Source organism: Engraulis encrasicolus, chromosome 13 (assembly GCF_034702125.1).
Source record: "Engraulis encrasicolus isolate BLACKSEA-1 chromosome 13, IST_EnEncr_1.0, whole genome shotgun sequence".
NCBI classification, from domain to species: domain Eukaryota; kingdom Metazoa; phylum Chordata; class Actinopteri; order Clupeiformes; family Engraulidae; genus Engraulis; species Engraulis encrasicolus.
The window spans coordinates 27160913-27170710 of record NC_085869.1 but is presented as its reverse complement, the minus strand read 5'-3'; the positions used below and the strand labels follow the sequence as shown (position 1 = coordinate 27170710).

At 45.2% G+C, this 9798-nt stretch overlaps 2 protein-coding genes across 4 annotated transcripts in view; one reads left to right on the top strand and one right to left on the bottom strand.

Moving 5' to 3' along the window:
• LOC134460938 (uncharacterized) overlaps nucleotides 1-1842 on the bottom strand; it is an 11171-nt gene extending 9329 nt beyond the window's left edge. Inside the window, exons 1-2 of the mRNA XM_063213585.1 lie at nucleotides 1745-1842; nucleotides 1512-1637 (exon numbers count right to left, since the gene is read on the bottom strand). Of these exons, the coding sequence (XP_063069655.1) occupies nucleotides 1512-1602 (91 nt within the window). The 5' untranslated portion in view covers nucleotides 1603-1637; nucleotides 1745-1842. The remainder of the gene's footprint in view (nucleotides 1-1511; nucleotides 1638-1744) is intronic.
• Nucleotides 1843-1867: 25 nt separating this feature from the next.
• pus7l (pseudouridine synthase 7 like) lies at nucleotides 1868-9490 on the top strand. Of its 3 annotated transcripts, none has more exons than XM_063213584.1 (9): nucleotides 1868-1948; nucleotides 2292-3158; nucleotides 3507-3666; nucleotides 4122-4317; nucleotides 5569-5667; nucleotides 5931-6012; nucleotides 6384-6688; nucleotides 8150-8203; nucleotides 8682-9490. In XM_063213584.1, the coding sequence occupies exons 2-9, from the start codon at nucleotides 2321-2323 to the stop codon at nucleotides 9144-9146; spliced, it is 2199 nt and encodes a 732-aa protein (XP_063069654.1). In that variant the 5' UTR covers nucleotides 1868-1948; nucleotides 2292-2320; the 3' UTR covers nucleotides 9147-9490. The 3 variants fall into 3 exon arrangements, with proteins under 3 accessions (XP_063069654.1, XP_063069653.1, XP_063069652.1); XM_063213583.1 differs by having other exon boundaries at nucleotides 1912-2119; XM_063213582.1 differs by having other exon boundaries at nucleotides 1912-3158.
• The last annotated feature ends 308 nt before the right edge of the window (nucleotides 9491-9798 follow it).

Sequence of the window (9798 nt, the reverse complement as noted above, 5' to 3'; positions counted from 1 at the left end):
TGATACACACACGCACACACACACACGTATTATTATCACAAACACGTTATTATCACATGCAAACACACATTATACCACAAAAGAAGAGTCACTGGAGTATCTTCAAATTTGACTGTTTTATTGGGTAAGTGGCAAGACTAACGTCTCAACGCTGTCACGTCTTCTTCAAAGTCTTCATATTGAAATGTTAGTCTTGCCAGTTGCCCAATAAAACTGAAAAATTCTGCATCTAAAGATGCTCTTGTGACTCTTCTTTGCCTGTTATAACTAGTCCTTTCCCATGACGCACCAGATTGTGAAGTAACTTACAGGAGTGCAGAGGATATTTCTCTTTTCTGCGTGACACATTTTACAGCATTATTCAACATCTTAACCAGCCAGAGGAATATCAATTACAGACCCCCCCCAATATCCACCACACCACTGTCATTTCCACCATAATGTGATGGAAATGACTGTGATGGAAATTATATTTTAAACGTTTTTTGTGATAAAATGCAAATGTGCTTGAGTGATTAGGTTTTAATTGTTACTTGGTGGTTAATGTATAGCCTACAAACCATATCAAACTAAATATTTAGATATTTTGAAGAACATCCCTGATGCAACATGTTTGGAAATGACATGTTATTAGCCTAATATTCTTCAATAACTTAACTGTCGGTGAAATTGAAAATTCCCTCCATATCCAATTTGGGCTTTGATTTCACTGTACCTTCCCTAAGACAACATGCAAAACCGTGATTTGACATCTATGCTGAAAAGTGAGGAAAATATCAAAACTTTCTTGAAATGTAGAAGTCAATGTGTCATAGCAACCGTATCTCATTCATTTCGTGAAGTATTCACGAAAAAAATTACGTTACGCATTCACGTTATTGCCCGTTTTTTGTGGTTGGGCAACGAAACGCTGCCTATTCATTTGAATTGCCCGACTGCTGCCTAGCGACCCACTAGTTTGATGCCCTTTCGGTACCGTCACATGGTAATCAAACATTTCAAACAAGCAATTTAGGGTTAGGTTTAGGGTCAAGGTTAGGGTTAAGGTTAGGGTTAGGGTTAGGTTTAGGGTTAAGTAGGGTTAGGGTTAGGGTTAGGTTTAGGTTTAGGGTTAAGGTTAGGGTTAGGTTTAGGTTTAGGGGACATAAGGCGTAAGTACCGAAAGGGCGTCGAATTAGTGAGTCCCGAGCAGTGTTCTGTCAGCACCCCCTCCCCGCCCCTGCAGACGCTTGGATAACCATAGCAGCAGTGGGGCAATTCAAATGAATAGGCAGCGTTTCGTTGCCCAACCACGAAAAACGGGCAATAACGTGAATGCACCACGAAAATTAAAGTTATTTTTTTCGTGAACATTTCACGAAATGCATGAGATAGGGCTCGTCATAGGCCTACACTTGAGTGGAAAGTGCAACCGAGAGACTGCATGTAAACGACAATAAACATTTTACTCTACTCCAATAATTTGTTTATTCCAATAACCCAGTTATTAGTATATAAACGAGCTCACTCACCGGAGAGAAGAGGAGACGGAGGGGGCTTGAGGGGCGGCAACTCTTTTGGAGGTAGCGGACGCCTCAGCAGAGGCGTGTGTTGGGAGGTCATATGCCCAAACTTTCCAGGGAATGCGCCAATCTAGGCTACAAAACAGAAGGGTACTTTCACTAAAATCAGATTAAAAGAAGTGAGAGTGAACGGTCGAATGCATTCCTTCTTCAAATATATATCCGATGAATGTAGGCCCTACCTTACGCACGGCATGAATAAAATAGGCTACGTCTGCACTCTTCTCTCTTCTTCATCAAATCTCTGCCATGATTCTCGGCGTTGAGCGCTTCCTGAACACATCTGTGTCTTAGCAACGACCCCTAACAACCACGCTGATTCCACTGTTCCCGTCTGCGGGAGTGTTGGCGAGTGCAATACACGCACTTGTCAGCTCACCCAACAGGTCAGATAATTCGTTTTGAATTACTTTATAGTTATAGTCTACGTGTATGTATTTGTATAACAACATGCACACACATGTAAGAAACAGGAAAAGGTCCGTGTCTCTTTAAGAACGTGGTACGGTGAGGTCACGTGGTACGGAAGTAAACACAAACAACACATGTGGATACTGGTGGGTAGGGTACGAAAAGTTCCTCGTCACAGTAAATGCTCACTTGTCTATACAAATATTGTACTATTTTACAGCGGTGGTTGCTTAATGATAGTACGAATAGCTGTTGTTACGTGTTGTAGGCCTACCTGTCTTCGGATGGTTCACAGAGTTAAGTTGGCGTCTTTTCTAGCACCAGCACCAGCACCGGCTGACCGCAGAATGCAGGAGCCTGCGCGTTGTCTACCCTCCACTTTCCTCTCCGACCATCAAGGTTTCGTCGGTACCATTAAAAACTGCATTCAAGATTTTGTTGTGACAGAAATAAATATTCACGGGCAGCAGGTAACCAAAGCTAAACCAGAATCACCACCATGCAACGAAGGGAATGATCAATGCCACAAACCCAAACGGGCAAGGGTGGAAGAAGAGAACGCGCTATCTACTTCAGGCTCTGGGAAAACCACACACAGCCATAACAACAGCAATCAGGATAAAGATGTCGATGATGATCATGACAGTATCGTAAGTTCTGACTGTTTTGATCTCGGAGTGATTCTGGGACCCGCGGTTTCACAACAGCTTCACCAGTTCACCACTGAGCTCCGACTTGGAGATGGTGGGCATGGTGAGACAGCTCTGGGGCATCTCTCTCTGGGCTCCTTTAGCGATAAAACACAGAGGGCCAGTGTCCACCGAGCTGTGCGCCACAACTACCCCTTTCTAATGACTGTAACCAACCAGGAAGAGATCCTGGTTAAAGAGAATCCCGACTTCCAGAAGCTCGCGACTCTGGTGTCTGAGCTGGAATGCGAGGAGTTCTTTCGGTTCATCGATGCCAAGGTGGCGGGAAGTTCTTTTTCCTTCCAACCTGATGGCAGCAAAGAGCACAGGACCTCTGTCCATCACTTCATCACCGTCAGGTTTGGAAAACTGGTTGAAACGAAAAGTTTCACAAACGAAACGGGAAGCTTCATCACCGCGAGGCTAAGAGAGCGCACGAGGCCAAACAAGAAGAGGTCTGCTGCTGATGCTGAGCGTGTGGACGTCACATACACAGGTGAGCAAATTATTGAAAAAGGCATGTTGTCAGTAGAACTTGAAGAGAATTAGTGAATAAGTAAGTAAATAAATTACTGAATGCAGTCTTGTCAGTAGAGATGGTTTAGAAGTGGTGCATTCCACAGGATTTTATTCTTCACTGATTTCAGCAACACTTCGTTTCCAGGCAGCACATCCATCTTAAATATTGTGTTGCGTACTGTGAGTTTGTATAGGGCTTGTGTCATGTAAATATGTAGTGTGGGTGCACGCGAGCAGGGTTCGTGCAGTGTACAGTTTGTGTGTGTGCGCGCATGCGGGGTTTTTGCATTGTTGATATTTACAGTGTGTGTGTGTGTGTGTGCAGGGTTTGTGCTGCGTAAGGATAATCTTGAGACTCTTGAGGCGATCAGTCTGATGGCGGCGGCTCTGGACGTGTTGCCGTGTGACTTCAGCTACGCAGGAACTAAAGACAAGAGAGCTGTCACACATCAGGACATGGTGGTGATGAAGGTCTCAGTACACAGGTAACACACACACACACATACACACTAGGACAAGAGAGCAGTCACACACACACACACACACACACACACACACACACACACACACACACACACACACACACACACACTAGGACAAGAGAGCAGTCACACACACACACACACACTAGGACAGGATAGCAGTCACTCACCAGGACATGGTGGTGATGAAGTTCTCAGTACACAGGTAACACACACACACTACACCACCCAGCACACTACACTACGCTGTAGTCCAGTTAATCCAGCTAGAAAAAAGGGCAAAACATCGGACAAATTGCAATAGTAATCGTTATTAATTTCTTGTGATCCTTAAACCCCTATGCATCACATAAAAATGAAATGATTTATATTCAGTGGAACAAAAAATACTATTGCTCTATTGTTTTTTAATATTTTTTCTCCAAGACATAGTTAATTGTTGTCTTGTTATCCTCCAGACTGAAAGAGAAGGCGTCTGAGTTTGTGTCGAGAGGGATCCACCTGTCTGGCATCCACGCGGCGTCGGAGCCACTACACCTGGGCAGGCTGAAGGGAAACCACTTTGACATCGTCATCAGGGACCTGAAGCTCCATGACAACAGCTGCCATGGTGACCTGGAGACGCTGGTAAACAAAGCCGTGGAGGACACCAAGGTGAGACGGCAGGGGAGTAAAGAGACTCCGGCAGGGGAGATATGGGGGGGACATGAAGGGGCGACAGTTGGGCACTCAAGAAACATGCCGGTACCCGTTCCCGCACCTAATCTTGAACCAGCCATCGGTGTGCACGCCGCAATTCTGAGTGGTTTGTGATGCGAAGAGAAAAATACTCCCCTGGGAACCGTGACGACAGTGTGGAACATCAGCAGGTTCATCCGTGTAACAAGTGGTCATATGGCTTTATAAACTACCATGGTCCTCAGCGGTTTGGCAACACTCCAACGCGCTACATGAAGCTCTAATGAATAGCATAGTTATAGGCTGCATTAAACACATATAACCTGTATATAATGTGTGTTAATTCCTTGTTAATGAATGAATCGTTAATTACTACGGGATGCAGCGCTTTTGCAACAGTAAGAGCACTAGATCACTGAATGAGACAGCATGCTAGTCTGCAGGGATGTGGACTTGTGACTTGTGACTTGTGACTTGGACTCCAGTCAGACTGAAGTAATAAATTGATGACTTGAGATTTAACTTGGCAATATGAGGAATGACTTGTGACTTGACTCTGACTTGTCTCGGACTCGAGACTTGACTTGGACACGACAGTGTTAGTTTGCAATTGCATGTCAAGTCGAAATACATTCCATTTTTTGCATTTGTATGTGAAAATATTACATGAAAAACTTAAAAGACTTAATTGTGACTTGCAAATGAGTGACTTGGTCCCATCTATGTTAACCTGTATGTAATACAGGGTCTAAAAAAGTCTCAAATTCATAAACTGTAATTTTAGGCCTAAAAAAGACTAAAAAACAGCCAAATTTTCCTCCCTAGGTCTTAAACTTATTTTACCCAGGTCTAAAAATGTTACCGCCTTTCATTTCCGCAGAATTTGAAATATTGCTATTTACTGCGAGGCAAAGTCAAGCCTACAAAAAGATAAATAAAAAGTTTGCTTTCGGCCATGTGCATTTGTCTGCCAGTGAAGTGAAAGGTAGGCTAAACACTGACGGTGTCATTTTAACCAATCAGAAGTAGAATGGGGCAGGTTTCCTGAAGAGCATTGCGCTTCGCATTGCCTCGCCTCAGCCTGCTACAAGCCCATTTGCAAAATAATTTCGCGATCACAGGATAGGCCTAGCTCTATATCAAAAACAAATGTCATTGGGTATGGGCAGAAGCATGTGCTGGCTTCTGGAAACCGTTATGACCTGTATATGTTCTGTTCCTCCATAGCGTCGGGGCTTCATTAACTACTACGGGCCTCAGCGCTTTGGCAACAGTCAGAGCGTCCAGGCGGACCGAGTGGGACTGGCTCTGCTGAAGGAAGACATGGTGAGAATGACAAGTGTGTGTGTGTGTGTGTGTGTGTGCAATGTGTGTGTCTGCACTCCCTTTTCAGGTGTGTGTGTGTGTGTGTGTGTGTCTGCAATGTGTGTGTCTGCACTCCCTTTTCAGGTGTGTGTGTGTCTGCAATTTACAAATATTATCTACCTTAAATACCGGTAATGTACTGTATAACTGGCGAATATTTACATTACTCGACGTGTGTGTGTGTGTGTGTGTGTGTGTGTGCGCGTGTGTGTCTGTGTCATCAGGAGGCTGCCATATCTTTGTTCTTCACTCCAGATGATGAAGACGACCTGCCCAATAAAGCCAAACGCCACTACAAAAACACAGGTAGACACACACACAGTTCAAAAACACAGGTACACACACACACACACACACACACGGACAACTACCTCAACACAGGTATACACACACAAGGAGTTGCTGGCGTGGATGTCGGTTTGTAATATCTTTCTCTCCTCCCCTCTTCTCCCCCTTTCTCTCCTTTTTTCTTCTACTCTCCTCTCCTCTCTTCCTCTCCTATCTTCTCCTCTCTTCTTTCCTCCTCTCCCATCCTCTCTGCTCTCTTTTCTCCTTTCCTCTCCTCCTCTCCTCTTCTCTCCTTTCCTCCTCTCCCATCCTCTCTGCTCTCTTTTCTCCTTTCCTCTCCTCCTCTCCTGTCCTCCTCTCCTCTCCACCTCTCCTCATCTCTCCGCTAGGTAATGCTAAAGAGGCCTTGGCGTTGATGCCGGTCTTCAAGGCCCGTGAGCGGCTGATGTTGCGCGCACTGCACCGCTACGGCGTTTCAGCAGAGGGCGCCAGTCGCGCGTGGCTCAGTCTTCCCCACGCCTCGCGCTGCTTCTACCCCCACGCGTACTGCAGCCTCATATGGAACCAGGCGGCAGCCCACAGGATACAGCAGCTGGGGACCAGGCCGGTTCAAGGGGACCTCGTCTGGACCAGGCCCAGTCAGGGAGACCTCACCTGGGATGCTGCAGCGCCAAGGGCTGGGCCAGGCCTGGAGGTCAGTACACCATACCTGTCAACCATCCCTAATTTCCCGGGAAACTCCCTAATTTTGACCCATTTCCCGATTTCTTCCTGATTTGACATTATCCCGGATTTTTCACATTATCAAAAAACACCGTCGGTCCAGTAACTATACCCACGGCCCTGTCCGACGAGCCACACCCCCTCTTGAAGACAGAGACAGAGGGTCTTGCTTATCAAGCTACCTGCCAAAAGATTGCTAGATGCCACCAAGAATTGAAGTTCCTTGAAAATAGGAGCTGTCACCCTCGAGCTCCGTAGCGCTTGTGCGCCCACTCTTTTCTTCAGAAACCGTCAGTTAACAGCCTCGGAACAGCGAATCATGTGATTAACCTAATCACAATGTGTAACAGCACGAAGTTTTGCACGAACAGACAGCTTTTGCGACAAAACAAGAAGAAACTCATTGCGCTCATTTCATTGTTTTGTTTTCATTGCATTGTTTGCACGCTGTAAAACGTGTGCTGAGGGATTTTAGACAGGACTGTCTGCACGTGCACTGTTGTGAAGAGCAGAGTAGAACGCACCGTCCAATCCGTCTCTGTCAACCCATTGAATTTTGGGAGCTCAAAGTTGACAGGTATGCAGTACACTGCAGATACACAATCAATAACCGTGTGGCCCTATATACCATTTTGGGCTCTGAGATGAGTGTTGATATAGAACGGTGCTAAGATTTTAAATGTTGGGCATGATATACAGTATTTATGCATGTGCATTCAGGCTGTCATCATGCTTTAGCGTATGTATCGCACGCTAGTGCATTCAGCGTGTTGGTGTGACACTTTTTGAAGTTAAGGCATGCTCCTCAGCACAACGGTAAAGCGTTTTCATGCACTTTTGACACGTGACAAGGTTTGCACAGTTTTCTCGCCGTGTCGGCGATTTAGTTTTGTCACAGCGCATTTCTGTTACTAAACCCAAATATGCTTTGCTGTGCCCTAACCAAAACCACCCCTAAACCTAACCTCTCAGTAAAGCAATGTTTCTGCTGCTTTACTTTTGCCAAGAACAGCGAGATTAGGCGAATTTCTACCTAAATTGTGCCTAAACCTAAAACCACCCCTAAACCTAACCTGTCACAGGGCGTTGTGGAGCACGCTTTAACTTGGAAATGCGTATTGGACACACGCGATAGTGGGTTCAAATCAGCGTGTCATAGATACGCCTATGCATGATGACATGTTGGTGCATTACATATTTACAGAAGAATTAGCATTTATGTAGCACATTATGATACATAACTGTCATTCAATGTGTGAAAATGAAGAGAAAAGACTATTGTAGAAAGTTTTGTAGATAATAGATTATACATATTATATATTGTGATAAATATATAACTCCCCTAAGGTACTCGTGGCAACAGCAGCTGTGTTGTACACATTGTAATATAATATACATGATAATATGATCAATATTTGTTGTGTAATTTCAGGTGCACGTGGTGACTGCAGCTGAAGCAAAAGAGGGAATTTTCTCACTGGAACAGGTGAACACACACACACTTCCTCTCTTCACACACTCACTCTTTCTTTCTCTCTCTCTTTCTGTTTCCTTAGAGTAGAGTAGAGTAGAGTAACTTTATTGATCCCCAGGGGGAAATTACGTAAATACACAAATACACAAATGCCCACATGGACATTTCAAGACACAAATAACACAGGAATAGTCAGGGAGGGGAAAATAAAATAAAATAGTAGAGATAATAAATGTAAAAAAGGTAATTGTGCAAAAGACATTCTGTGAGTTGGAATAGACCAATGCAGAAAACATACTCTGTCAGTTAAGGTAGACAATTTTAACATGACCTGGAACAAGTGTTGATGGATACATCTATGATATAGTATGATCCTTCCCTTTCTATTTAGTTTGATGCCATGTTTCTGTATGGTTCCTCCTCCGCCATGATGTTTTGTTTCGTACGGTTCCCCGTCCGCCTCAGCTTGACTTCGCGTTGTGTTCTGCAGGTGGTTCTGCCGATGCCCGGTAACTCTGTTCTGTACCCGGAAAACGTGCTGGGTTCCTGGTACCGGGAGCGGCTGGAGCAGGACGGACTGGGGAGCTGCCGGTTCCGCGTTCCGGCTCTGAAGCTGAACGTTCCGGGCTGCTATCGGCCCCTAGTGGCCCGCGCCCTCAACCTCACACACACGCTGCTCCCACACCACAACGTCGCACACACGCTCCCCACGCCCTCGCCTGGCCAAGACGCGCACCGCGACCTCACACTTCTCCCTGCCGAAGACACACATGATGTGGATCGGCAGTCACAGCTCACGCCCACTCCTGCCCCAGCAGAACAGACACACACACCTGCCCTCACACACACACCTGTCCTCACACACACACCTGCGCTGCACCTGTCGTTTGATCTGAACTCGTCCTGCTACGCCACCGTCTTCCTCCGCGAGGTGATGAGGTGCGACCTCTCATGAGCTGGTAACCATGGAGACTCTATAGTAACTCTAGACCGGTGATGAGGAGTGACCTGTCGTGATGTGTCACCTGTCAACCTGGTTTCCATGGAGTCTCCATAGTGATGCCACCTGTACATATAGTTGCCGTAGAGATGACCTAGCGATATTTTCAGGCGGTATTTCAGTGTGATGTGTGGTTTGCAGTGTGTGTTAATGTCATATTTTGTGATATCCAGTTTTGTTTATTTGTATCATGCACATTATGGAGGAGATGCATTGCCTGTGATATTGAAGTGACGTTTCCTCTGTATAATAAATGTAACACATTACAGTTCTTGTAATGTGCCACTACTTTTCCTGCACACATTGTATTGTCCTCTCAAAGATTTGAATATATCTCCTGCATATAACACTGATTCCTGAGGAGTTATTTCTGAACTTTCTAATAATGATTAACCTGGTTCTCACGCGATGGTTGTTCACAAAGTTTAACAAAGATGCACGAAGCACGAAGGGTCTGCGTGAGAGCAAGGCTAAATAATCATCAGTAATGATCAATAATGACCTGTCTGTTAAGTATTGATGATTCTTGTGACGGTGCTCAGGTTATTCATAAAATCAAGAATTCAGATTTCCATAATCTTGCTTTCCTACATTACTAGTACAGCAC